At 43.6% G+C, this 14,041-nt stretch overlaps 1 protein-coding gene across 1 annotated transcript; it reads right to left on the bottom strand.

Moving 5' to 3' along the window:
* Window positions 1–2,533: 2,533 nt before the first annotated feature.
* Window positions 2,534–5,465, bottom strand: LOC130357637 (protein spinster homolog 1-like). Its single transcript, XM_056560368.1, has 2 exons — window positions 5,343–5,465; window positions 2,534–4,072 (listed from the first exon to the last, which is right to left on the bottom strand). The coding sequence occupies exon 2, from the start codon at window positions 4,045–4,047 to the stop codon at window positions 2,536–2,538; it is 1,512 nt and encodes a 503-aa protein (XP_056416343.1). The 5' UTR covers window positions 4,048–4,072; window positions 5,343–5,465; the 3' UTR covers window positions 2,534–2,535.
* Between the last annotated feature and the right edge of the window lie 8,576 nt (window positions 5,466–14,041).

The following is a 14,041-nucleotide window of genomic DNA, read 5'->3' as shown; positions in this document are numbered from 1 at the left end:
ATGTCACAGTGCAGTGTAAGTATCAACAGTGATGTTGCAGTATAGAGATAACACACAGTGATGTTATAGTTCAGAGATAATATACACAGTGATGTCACAGTACAGGGATAATACACACAGTGATGTCACAGTACAGGGATAATACACACAGTGATGTCACAGTACAGGGATAATATACACAGGGATGTCACAGTACGGGGATAATATACACAGTGATGTCACAGTACAGGGATAATACACAGTGATGTCACAGTACAGGGATAATACACAGTGATGTCACAGTACAGGGATAATACACACGGTGATGTCACAGTACAGAGATAATACACACAGTGATGTCACAGTACAGAGATAATACACACAGTGATGTCACAGTACAGAGATAATACACACAGTGATGTCACAGTACAGGGATAATACACAGTGACGTCACAGTACAGGGATAATACACAGTGATGTCACAGTACAGGGATAATACACAGTGATGTGACAGTACAGGGATAATACACAGTGATGTGACAGTACAGAGATAATACACACAGTGATGTCACAGTACAGGAATAATACACAGTGATGTCACAGTACAGGAATAATACACAGTGATGTCACAGTACAGGAATAATACACAGTGATGTCACAGTACAGGAATAATACACAGTGATGTCACAGTACAGGGATAATATACAGAGTGATGTCACAGTACAGGGATAATATACACAGTGATGTCACAGTACAGGGATAATACACACAGTGATGTCACAGTACAGTGATAATATACACAGTGATGTCACAGTACAGGGATAATATACACAGTGATGTCACAGTACAGGGATAATACACAGTGATGTCACAGTACAGGGATAATACACAGTGATGTCACAGTACAGGCATAATACACAGTGATGTCACAGTACAGGGATAATACACAGTGATGTCACAGTACAGGGATAATATACACAGTGATGTCACATTACAGGGATAATACACAGTGATGGCACAGTACAGAGATAATACACAGTGACGTCACAGTACAGGGATAATACACAGTGATGTCACAGTATAACCATCTCACAGCCGGACCACCATGTAATTTCAGCAGAAAATAAAGCAGGGCCTCATGTTCAAGTTTCGCCTAAGGCCTCACAAAGTCTAGAGCCGCCTCTGGTCGGCCCTACCATGGGACCCGGTGGGACCATAAGTCCCAGGTGGCACTTTTCAGGGGCGGCATTTTGCTGCCCCCTTTTTTTTTTTGTGCCTAATAGGTTCATGGTAGGGTTGGCGCCGCCGCTGCTCACTGTTCTAAAGCAGCTCCGGGGTATAATAGCGCAGCGGGCACTTTAGACTGTGAGTCTGCCTCCCGCCGACCGGGGTCTGATGAGGGACGTCACACAAGTGACGTACTTCTGCAGACCCGCTCAGGAGGACGTCAGTGACGTCACTCGTCAGGCCACTGCCGGAGAGGAGAAGCGCTGTGCAGGGCAGGTAAGTGTGTCTCTGTGTGTGTCTGTGTCTGTCTGTGTGTTTGGGGGGGCTATGGCTACCTAATGTGAGGAATCTATGCTACCTAATGTGGGGAAACTATGTTACCTAATGTGGGGAATCTGTGCTACCAAATGTGGGGGAACTGCTACCTAATGTGGGGAAAGTATGCTACCTAATGTGGGGAAGCTATGCTACCTAATGTGGGAAAGCTATGTTACCTAATGTGGGGAATCTGTGCTACCTAATGTGGGGAAACTATGCTACCTAATGTGGGGAAACTATGTTACCTAATGTGGGGAATCTGTGCTACCTAATGTGGGCAAACTATGCTACCTAATGTGGGGAAACTATGTTACCTAATGTGGGGAAACTATGTTACCTGATGTGGGGAATCTGTGCTACCTAATGTGGGGAAACTATGCTACCTAATGTGGGGAAACTATGTTACCTAATGTGGGGAATCTGTGCTACCTAATGTGGGGAAACTATGCTACCTAATGTGGGGAAACTATGTTACCTAATGTGGGGAATCTGTGCTACCTATTGTGGGGAAACTATGCTACCTAATGTGGGGAAACTATGCTACCTAATGTGGGCAAACTATGCTACCTAATGTGGGGAATCTGCTACCTAATGTAGGGAATCTATGCTACCTGATGTGGGGAAACTATGCTACCTAATGTGAGGAAACTATGCTACCTAATGTGGGGAATCTATGCTACCTAATGTTGGGAATCTATGCTACCTAATGTGGGGGGCTTGAATGAGCTGCGGCATATGGGAGGCCTTAATAAATAATTAGAAACTTATACAGCAAATGACATATGGGGGTCCACCTGAGTAAGTGACACATGGAGGGGGGGTGCTGAACAATTGATGTTTTGGGGGGGGGGGGGGGCACAGGCACATTCTTTGCACAAGGGCCCTCTGCTGTCTGTGTCCGCCCCTGGGTAGAGAATAAGGGGTAAAGTGGAACATAGAACAAATGCAGTTATTTTTTTCTTCATTTTTTTTAATGAAGTAAACGAGATAAAGGTAAGCAATGACTTTTCCTCAGTCTGATGCGCGGTCCTCATCGTCAGGAAGCAGTGAGGAGGAGGAGGATGACGGAGGTTCTGATTCCATCTCTGCTTCTTTTTCGTCCCTCTCTATATATAGGGCCGTGGCCATGAAGAAGGCCCCTCCGATGACTGCCATTATGGTGCAGGTCATGAGGGCATACTCCAGGCTGCGGTATTTCAGAAGAGGGGATTTGGCATATCCTCGTTCGTAGGTGTCAGATATCAAGCCGATGAGGTACGGGCTGCCGGCGTCACCTAGGAGGTGATAGATTGTCATCTGCACGGCCAGGGCTGAAGATCTCCTCCACGGAGTTACTACTTTTAGTATAATGTCAGATATGAGGGTGAAATTTACTGACAGAAGCGTCTCTCCGATGAAGATGAAGATGTTGGTGGCAACGAGGCTGATGTTGCCAAAAGTCAATGCACAGAGAAGAAAAGGGGCGGAGAGCATCATCGCGCATCCACACACAAGCGGGTCCGCCCGTGGGTTGGATTTGCGATATCTTTTACTTATCTCCGTCCCTGCTACAACTCCCAGAATGCCGGAAACGACTGTAACCACACCAAATATTAAGATGTCGTGATAGTCACACGGTTCAGCACGGCAAGGGTCCTTCTCTTGTAGGAGTGTTCGTGCGTGGGTCAGGTATGACGGACCCCATACACCTATGGCTCCCACTATGAAGGATACAGCCGTCGATCCCATGGTGGTTAACATGAAGCTTCGATTTTTAAATAGTTTTTTCAGATCTGTCGCCCATTTGGCAAACTTCTGGGATTTGTTGTTCTTCCCGTTTGTAGTCGTTCTTGGAAGCTCCTTTGCGACCAAAATCAACAAAGCCACAGCTATGAGGCCCAGGCCAGGGGTGACCCGAAACGCCCAGTGCCAATCGCCCCTTGCTGCATCAGTCACTTTGGGCCCGATGATGTATCCTAGTCCGCAGCCTACAGGTATGACGGAGTAAAACACGTTCAGCATGCGGGTCCGCTGGTCACTTGTAAAAAGGTCTGCAATGATGGAGGGGGCGATGGTGCAGAAAGTCGCCTCTCCGGCTCCAACCAGTCCACTCGTCAGCAGGAAGAGCAGGAAATACCCGTCAGGGATGAATGACAGGGTAAGTGTCATGCTCAGCCAAACGATGACTCCTGTGCAAACAGTATATTTCTTATTACAGTGGTCGCCCAAATATCCGGCAATTGGTGCGACCAGCACGTAGCTTCCAATGAACAATGTATTCAATAAGCCGGACAGACTAGCATTGGTGTCATATGCTTTCTGTATATAAGGCAGCACCCCCGCCACGCTGGAGCGATTTGCATAGATGAGCAAATTAACAAAGGCGAGGATCACTACGGTGATGATGGAACGTGCGGTGGACATCACGCTTAGAGATGGCAGGTTCTGCCTCTCAGGGATATCGCCCTTTTCTACATCCATATCACTATGGTCCTCCATTGCTTCTTCCTCCTCCTTCAGCAATGGGTCTTGTGGAGAGGCCATGGTCACAGGTCAGAGCCTGAAAACGCTAGAGAGAGAGAAATAAGTGAACACATTAGATAACATGTCATCATTCCTGTCATTATACAATAGATCCTTCATACAGAGCAGAAATGTCCAGCACAGAACCACAAGATAACACTAAGACCATGGCAGCCTCAGAAGAAGACGCTTCTCTATAAGTGTTTTATATGGAGACGTCTTCCCTGAGGTTACCAATGTCTGATAACCCTGAACCTGTCTGGTCCTAGTAATATCTGATAACCCTGAACCTGTCCGGTCCTAGTAATATCTGATAACCCTGAACCTGTCCGGTCCTAGTAATATCTGATAACCCTGAACCTGTCCGGTCCTAGTAATATCTGATAACCCTGAACCTGTCCGGTCCTAGTAATATCTGATAACCCTGAACCTGTCCGGTCCTAGTAATATCTGAAAACCCTGAATCTGTCCTGTCCTAGTAATATCTGATAACCCTGATTCTGTCCGGTCCTAGTAATATCTGATAACCCTGAACCTGTCCGGTCCTAGTAATATCTGACAACCCTGATTCTGTCCGGTCCTAGTAATATCTGATAACCCTGAACCTGTCCGGTCCTAGTAATATCTGATAACCCTGAACCTGTCCGGTCCTAGTAATATCTGATAAACCTGAACCTCTCCGGTCATAGTAATATCTGATAACCCTGAATCTGTCCTAGTAATGGCGGATTATAAGGGCTTGGCTGTATGGTCACTGGGCCATGTGAACTTCATACTGTAGATACAATTGGGCTATCCTGCTATATACATTTACTAATAATGAACCTACCCCACCTCATTGGGATCTATCCGTCCCCTATATGACTTTCTGCCACTAGTTGATTTGAAAATTTTCCCTTTCAGAGTACCCGGAGTATTTCTGTTGTTAGTACACACAGAATTCTATTATATACTATTATATTTCTGCCCTAATCTTTCTGTTATTCTTTTACTACACCACCAAATCTTTCTCAGAGACTTATATCTTTTAGAACTTCATGAATTAGGACTCTTTTTCTTGGGGGCTTTTTTGGGCATAATTGCATTTTAGCAGTTTTGCAAGAAAAAGCTCTGGTCATGATACTATCTGTGCGTTTTATTATGTTTAATGCCTAAGCAAGTATTGTCACAATGCTATGAGGAATATAACTTTTGTTATTTCTTTTGGAAATTAATTTCTTGTTTTTTTTTTTGCTAAAAAAAAAAGCAACAGCAATAAAAAAAACTGTCAAACAAAAAGCCCTGTGTATGTATGAATAGAAGAGGCTGAGACTTACCTTGTGGTTCTCTCTTCAGATAAGGAACGGTCAAAATCTTGAATTCTCTATCGCAAATAGAAACTCTCTAACAAACACTTTGCACCACAGGTTGTGAATGCAAAACACACTGAAGAGACTGCAGCCGGCGCGCACCTCCTTGTACAGCTTACGGTGACATCATCACAAGCATGTGTGACATCACAGGGTTCTAAACCATCTTCAGGTATGTGTATATCTGTATAGTAAATGTGAGTAGCCATATTAGTCCAGTGATGCAGATTGTAATACCTTTTTTATTGGACTAACAGAATTTTGTAGAGACAAACTTTTGGGATTCCTCCCTGATAATTTATCAAGTCCTTTGAGGAATCCTGAAAGCTTGTCTCTACAAAATTCTGTTAGTCCAATAAAAAAGGTATTACAAGAGACTGCAACATATTTTTTTGATTTGTGTGTATAGATATATATATATATATATATATATATATATATATATATATATATATATATATATATATATATAGAGTTCCAAGGAAAATGTTGTGGCACTAAAGGTATGGTGAAAAAATGAAAACTATTTATTCATCCCAAATGTGCAAAGAGCAGCGTTTCAATGGTCTCACACCATCATTATCAAGCCACTTGATAATGATGGTGTGAGACCATTGAAACGTTGCTCTTTGCACATTTGGGATGTGAAAATAGTTTACATTTTTTCACCATACCTTGAGTGCCACAGCATTTTCCTTGGAACTACGTATGCAGGATCCTGGACCCGGATCCTAGCTGGAGGCAGCTACTCACGCTTTAGGAGTGCTGCTTTCTTCTTTGACATATATATATTTATATATATATATATATATATATATATATATATATATATATATTAATATACACCTAGAAATACATCAAGTACATAAAAACATCTTTTAGAAAAATATTTCTCCAGGCCTTCCGAGTATATCCCCGTACTTCACAGTGTCTTCTTAGTTTATATATTTTAATCTTTTGACCTTTTAACTCCACTAGGACCAAGGGCATCCTGTGACTTAAAAGGGTATTCCAGGCCAAAACTTTTTTTTATATATCAACTGGCTTCAGAAAGTTAAACAGATTTGTAAATTACTTCTATTAAAAAATCTTAATCCTTTCAGTACTTATGACCTTCTGAAGTTAAGGTTGTTTTTTTCTGTCTAAGTCCTCTCTGATGACACCTGTCTCGGGCAACGCCCAGTTTAGAAGCAAATCCATATAGCAAACCTCTTCTAAACTGGGCGTTTCCTGAGACAGGTGTCATCAGAGAGCACTTAGACAGAAAATAACAACCTTAACTTCAGAAGCTCATAAGTACTGAAAGGGTTAAGATTTTTTAATAGAAGTAATTTACAAATCTGTTTAACTTTCTGGAGCCAGTTGATATATATATAAAAAAGTTTTTGCCTGGAATACCCCTTTAAGTTTGAACCGATTATTATTGATATATGTCATGGATGCATCAACGGTCAGATGGTTGGACGACCAAATGATGACCACATCGTCTACATACCTCCCATACCATGCGAGGCGTGTGGAAAATGGATTGGTGTCAGAAAAAATTAACTGCTCCTCCCACCAAAAAACAAAAAGGTTAGCCCGAGCTGGTGATGACTTTGCTCCCATTGAAGCACCCGTGCGCTGCAAATAAAAATTGTTACCAAACATAAAATAATTGTGTTTTAAAACAAAATCTACCACCTCAATAATGTAATGTCTCAAATCCACAGAATATTTAGAAAATCTCATCAGTATATCCGAGATAGCTGATAATGCCAGGTTTTGCGGAATCCTGGAATAGAGCGATTCAATGTCGCAAGTAAGTCACGACAGAGAATCGCTCCATGTGAATTTAGTTCTTCTGACCAGGAGTTTACTGAAAATTCAGATTGTTCAGATACCACGGACACTAGCGGGGACTCAGAACAGCAATATGTGAACACTCACAAGAATCGCAATGCGAGAAGACAGTCAAAAAACGAGGAAGGCGCGGTGGCAGAAAACATAGGAAGAAGAGCTTCGGAGCGTAACAAGGACAAATGGAAAAATAATAAAAGAGGATTTTCAAGTCATTAACATTTCTGCACAAATCATTACAGATGAAGAAACCTTGGTCCTGTGGAAAGGACTGGGTTTCTCTCCTACACATCATTTTGATGTTTATCGGACAATTTTGGATATAAATAAATTTGTGAGAACTTTAACAGTTAAGAAACATTTTTTTGTGGAAAATGCTGATGAACCATCGGACCCACCTCAACTTTCTATAAACCCTGATTTACCACTAATGCATACGTTAGCAGAACAAATTTGTTTTAGAGATCTCTGTCTCCTTGAAAATAGTGGGATATCTATTTGTGATGAAGTGAATACTGCACATACCTTCTCCACTAAAAACCAAAATTTTTACCCCATACAGACCAGACCAGCAATTTTTGATTGGTTCCAGGACCTTATCATGAAAGATTTGGTTAATCTACAATCAAAAGTAATGTCCTAATTTGAATAAAAAGGAGGCTGCTGCCATAAAGAAATTAAAGAAAAACAAAAATTTGACAATCCGATCCGCCGATAAAGGCGGCTCGGTAGTATGTATGGACACGGGACTGTATATCAATTTAAATGAAAATCTACTATCTGATGATAAAACTTACCTTAAACTTTGTGGGGATCCCACTGAACCTTTTAAAAAAGAACTGTTGACTCTGTTGGAAGAGGGGAAAGCCAGATCTATTTTGACCCAAAAAGAAGTGGATTATATTTTCGTGCCTGCTCCAATTATTCCTATCTTCCACTCGCTACCCAAGCTGCATAAGGACCGATTCCCGCCGCCGATGCGTCCGATCGTGGCGGGGATCGGATCCCTTAACGAGCACCTATGCGAGTGGTTGGACTCAGTACTGCAACCTCTGGTTATGCAATGCCCAAGTTATATCAAGGACACTAAGCACTTGCTAAAAATCATGGATGAATTCACATGGAGCGATTCTCTGTCGTGGCTTACTTGCGACATTCCAGTATTCCGCAAAACCTGGCATTATCAGCTATCTCGGATATACTGATGAGATTTTCTAAATATTCTGTGGATTTGAGACATTACATTATTGAGGTGGTAGATTTTGTGTTAAAACACAATTATTTTATGTTTGGTAACAATTTTTATTTGCAGCACACGGGTGCTTCAATGGGAGCAAAGTCATCTCCAGCTCGGGCTAACCTTTTTGTTTTTTGGTGGGAGGAGCAGTTTTTCTGACACCAATCCATTTTCCACATGCATCGCATGGTATGGGAGGTATGTATCCGATGTGTTCATCATTTGGTCGTCTGACCATCTGACCGTTGATGCATTCATGACATATATCAATAATAATCGATTCAATCTTACATTTACCCACACATGGTGTAAAAGTGAAACCCCCTTTTTGGATGTCATATTACGTGGCAACCCTGATACAAATAAAATTGAGGTTGATCCTTACAGAAAAAAGATATCAGGCAATACCATCCGAAGGGCGAATTCATGCCATTCCAAACAAACGGTAAGAGCCATACCAGTAGGTGAACTTATACGAATTAAGCGGAACAGTTCTTCCGCCGAGGTGTACCGCAGGGAAGCTGATGCAGCATGCACACGCCTGGCGGCTCGAGGTTACCCTGGATGGCTCTTGAAAAAAGCTTGATCGAGAGTGGATCCTATGGATCGAAAATCCCTTTTTACAAGTAAGCAACCAACTGAATCACAAGATTTTCCTACATTTGTCACCACGTACAGTCCAGAATTTAATGACATCAAACGCATTGTAATTAAACACTTACCTTTGCTATCAACAGATCCCACGGTAGGGGAGATTATAAAGTCAGGTGTGAGATTTGCAGCGAGGCGGGCACCTACTCTATCCAATCTCCTTGTTCCCAGTATGGTGGACACGGCTACTGTTACCACCCAGTGGATTAGCACCAAGGGCTTCCACAAGTGCGGTAAATCGCGGTGTGTGGGATGTCCCTTTGCCGAAAAATGCCAGAAAATAGAAGGTACGGTGGATGGCAAATGCCATGTCATTCACAACTTTATAAACTGTGATAGCACTTTTGTTGTATATAAAATCATGTGCACACAATGTCACTTAACATATATGGGTTCCACCAAAAGGTCCCTTAAAAAACGCATGCAAGAGCACATTAGACATGCTGCTGGCCCTTTAAGCTCGAACATTTCTAACATATCTAAACATTTTCTAATATATCATAATTCAGACACCACTTCCCTCAGGTTCTCAGGCATTGAGAAGGTGAAGCTAAATAAAAGGGGAGGTGACCATATTCGATCCCTCCACAATAGGGAAATCATGTGAATTTATCTTTTGAATTGCATTCAACCCCATGGTCTAAATAGCAAAACAGATTTAATATTACATTACTGATATGTCTCCGAATAATTTATCCGTGTTTGGTCCCATGTTTTTGTTTTAATCACGCGCACATGTGATGTGGACCTGTCCCTCCCCTTCCTGTGGGAATGGGGAAAATGCCCTGGAGTATATAAGGGTGCCTCATTTGAGGATCTACAGGCTATGAGTAAGGATCGATAGATCAGAAACGCGTCAGCCATGCCATGCCTCTGTTTGTGCAATATTTCATATTTTTGATATGTTCACGGTTTGTCTGCTACCGTGAAGGCTTTTAAGGAAGAACCCTGAATAAAGACGGACGTTTTACTTCTACTTGCTGGCTTTTTTAGTATTTTATTTTAGTTTTATCCACTGTGCCAGGGATGAAAATTATTCCAAAAGAAACTAACTCAACTGTCTATGCTCCCCCATTGCTCCAATATTGGTGTCCCGTTCTCTGTTCGCCGCCTTCTGCTTTTCCTGCAGGTCAGTGAATCACGGTGCCCTCAGTGTCATCATTGTTTCAGCACCAGTTTTACAAATCAGTGTGCCTCCAGTGTTACACCAGTGTTTACAAATAAGTGTGCCTCCAGCTGTTGCAAAACTATAACTTCCAGCATGCCTTGACAGCTAGAGACTGTCCGGGAATGCTGGGAGTTGTAGTTTTGGACCACCTGGACAGACACTGTTTTGAAAACACTGCCTTAGTCAGTATTTTCCAACCTGGGGACTTCCAGCTGTTGCAAAACTACAACTCCCAGCATTCCCCTGACAGTCTTTAGCTGTCCAGACATGCTGGGAGTTATAGTTCTGCAACAGCTGGAGACACTCAGGTTTGGTAGGTAGGTCCTTAGTCCATTGTTTTCCAACCTGGGTGCCTCCAGCTGTTGAAAAACTCTAACTCCCAGCTTAAGACTGTCCGGGCATGCTGGGAGTTGTAGTTTTGAAACAGCTGGAGGCCCCCAGGTTGGGAAACACTAACTACGGCAGTGTTTTCGAAACATTGTCTCTCCATCTGTTGCAAAACTACAACTCCCAGCATGCTCGGACAGTCTTAAGCTGGAAGTTAGAGTTTTGCAGCAGAAGGTGGCATTTTGGTGGGTAGTTGGGCCCTTAGTCCAGTGTTTCCCAACCTGAGTGCCTCCAGCTGTTGCAAAACTACAACTCCCAGCATGCCCAAACAGCCAAAGCCTGTTTGGAAAACACTGGACTAAGGGCCTACCTACCAAATGTAACGTGGCCACCCACCTACCAACCAAATATATTACCTACCTAGCAAATGCTTTTCCTGCCTACCTAACAAACGTATACCGTATATACTTGAGTATAAGCCGAGTTTTTCAGCACGATTTTTCGTGCTGAAAACACCCCCCTCGGCTTATACTCGAGTGAACTCTCTGCCCTCAGTGGTCTTCAACCTGCGGACCTCCAGAGGTTTCAAAACTACAACTCCCAGCAAGCCCAGGCAGCCATCGGCTGTCCGTGCTTGCTGGGAGTTGTAGTTTTGAAACCTCTGGAGGTCCGCAGGTTGAAGACCACTGCGGCCTTCGACATCATCCAGCCCCTCTCACCCCCTTTAGTTCTGTACTCATCTCCGCTCGGCGGTGAAGATGGCAGCCCGGAACTACTATCCCACCGGACGACCTCCCCACCGGACAGTCCTGCAGCACCGGACCAGCGCCGAGCGGAGGTGAGTACAGAACTAAAGGGGGTAAGAGGGGGCTGGATGATGTCGAAGGCCGCAGTGGTCTTCAACCTGCGAACCTCCAGAGGTTTCAAAACTACAACTCCCAGCAAGCCCGGACAGCCGATGGCTGCCCGAGCTTGCTGGGAGTTGTCGTTTTGAAACATCTGGAGGTCCGCAGGTTGAAGACCACTGTATCAGACATTGACAAGTGGTGATGATGATGACATGTGGTGATGATGACAAGGGGATGATGAAGGGGGGATGTGTGGGATAATGACAAGAGGATGATGACAAGGGGATGATGAAGGGGGGTGGGGATGATGACAAGGGGAGGATGACAAGGGGATGTTGAAGGGGGGGGGTGTGGGATGATGACAAGGGGATGGTGAAGGGGGGTGGGGATGATGACAAGGGGATGATGAAGGGGGGGTGTGGGATGATGACAAGGGGATGATGTCAAGGGGATGATGAAGGGGGGGTGTGGGATGATGAAGGGGGGATGATGACAGGTGGTGATGATGAAGGGGGGATGATGAAGGGGGGATGATGACAGGGTGATGATGACAGGGTGATGATGATGAGGGTGTTAATGACGGGGGTCTGGATGATGACAGGGGGGATGATGTATTTCCCACCCTAGGCTTATACTCGAGTCAATAACTTTTCCTGGGATTTTGGGGTGAAATTAGGGGCCTCGGCTTATATTCGGGTCGGCTTATACTCGAGTATATACGGTAACCTACCTACCTAGTGGCAAACCTTTTACTTGCCTTCCTACCAACTGAACTTACTACCTGCCTAAATAACTCGCAAACTTACTACTTGCCTACCCACTTAGAGAATGTTCTACTTACCTAATTTACTACTTGCAAACGTACTACCTGCTTACCTAGCAAACATATTACCTGGGTGGGGGGGGGGGGCCCAGCCATATTCTTTGCACAGGGGCCCTCTGTTGTCTGTGTCCGCCCCTGGGCTGAATGACACAGCCTGGAGGTGGCGGAAGCATGAGGGGACCATATAGTGCCTGAATGACACAGCGTGGAGTTGGTGGCAGCATATAGTGGCTGAATGACAGCCTGGAGTTGGCGGCAGCATGATGAGAACATATAGTGGCTTAATGACACAGCCTGGAAGTGGCGGAAGCATGAGGAGACCATATAGTGGCTGGATGACACAGCCTGGAGTTGGCGGCAGCATGAGGAGACCATATAGTGGCTGAATGACAGCCTGGAGTTGGCAGCAGCATGAGGAGAACATATAGTGGCTGAATGACACAGCCTGGAGTTGGCGGCAGCATGAGGAGACTGTGGCTTAACCTCTTAAGGACCACGGGTTTTTCTGTTTTTGCACTTTCGCTTTTTCCTCCTCACCTTTTAAAAATCATAACCCTTTCAATTATGCACCTAAAAATCTATATGATGGCTTATTTTATGCACCACTAATTCTACTTTGTAATGACATCAGTCATTTTACCCAAACATCTACGGCGAAACTGGAAAAAAAATCATTGTGTGACGAAATTGAAGAAAAAACGCCATTTTGTAACTTTTGGGGGCTTCAGTTTTACGCAGTACAATTTTTTGGTAAAAATGACACCTGATCTTTATTCTGTAGGTTCATATGATTAAAATGATACCCTACTTATGTAGGTTTGATTTTGTTGTACTTATGGAAAAAATCATAACTATATGCAGGAAAATTTATACGTTAAAAATTGTCATTTTTTTTCCTGCATATGGGGCAGTATGAGGGCTAATTTTTTGTGCTGTGATCTGAAGTTTTTAGCGGTACCATTTTTGTATTGATCAGACTTTTCGATTTTTTTCATGATGTAAAAAGGGACCAAAAATACGCAATTTTGGACTTTGGAATTTTTTGGCGTGTACGCCATTGACCCTGCGGTTTAATTAATGATATTTTTTTTATAGTTCAGACATTTACACACGCGGCGATACCACATATGTTTACATTTATTTTTATCTACATGTTTGTTTTTTTAAATGGGAAAAGGGGGTGATTTGGACTTTTATTAGGGAAAGGGTTAAATCAGATTTATTTACTTATTTTTTACACTTTTATTTTGCAATGTTATATCCCTCATAGGAGGCTATAACATTGCATACACTGATTGCCAGCACTGTTCACTGCAAAGCCATAGCTTTGCATTGATCAGTGTTATCGGCGGTCAATTGCTCAAGCCTGAATCTCAGGCTTGGAGCAATCAATCACCGATCAGAAAAGCCGGAGGAAGGCGAGTGACCCTCTGCTTGTCTCCTAGCTGATCGGGACACCGTATTTTCACTGCGGTGGTCCCGATCAGCCCCACTGAGCAGCCGGGAAGCTCTTACTTTCATTTTAGACACAGTGTTCAACTTTGAACGCTGCGTCTAAAGGGTTAATAGCATGCGGCACCACGATCGCTGCCACGTGCTATTAGCCCTGGGTCCTGGCTTCAGTTACATCCCGGGATGACCACATATGATGTGGGAGCCGGCCACGGACATAAATATACATCCGTGGTCATTAAGGGGTTAATAACACAGCCTGGAGGTGGCGGAAGCATGAGGAGACCATATAGTGGCTGAATGACACAGCCTGGAGTTGGC

Source organism: Hyla sarda, chromosome 2 (genome assembly GCF_029499605.1).
Source record: "Hyla sarda isolate aHylSar1 chromosome 2, aHylSar1.hap1, whole genome shotgun sequence".
In the NCBI taxonomy this organism is placed as follows: domain Eukaryota; kingdom Metazoa; phylum Chordata; class Amphibia; order Anura; family Hylidae; genus Hyla; species Hyla sarda.
This window is presented reverse-complemented; position numbering and strand designations above follow the sequence as displayed.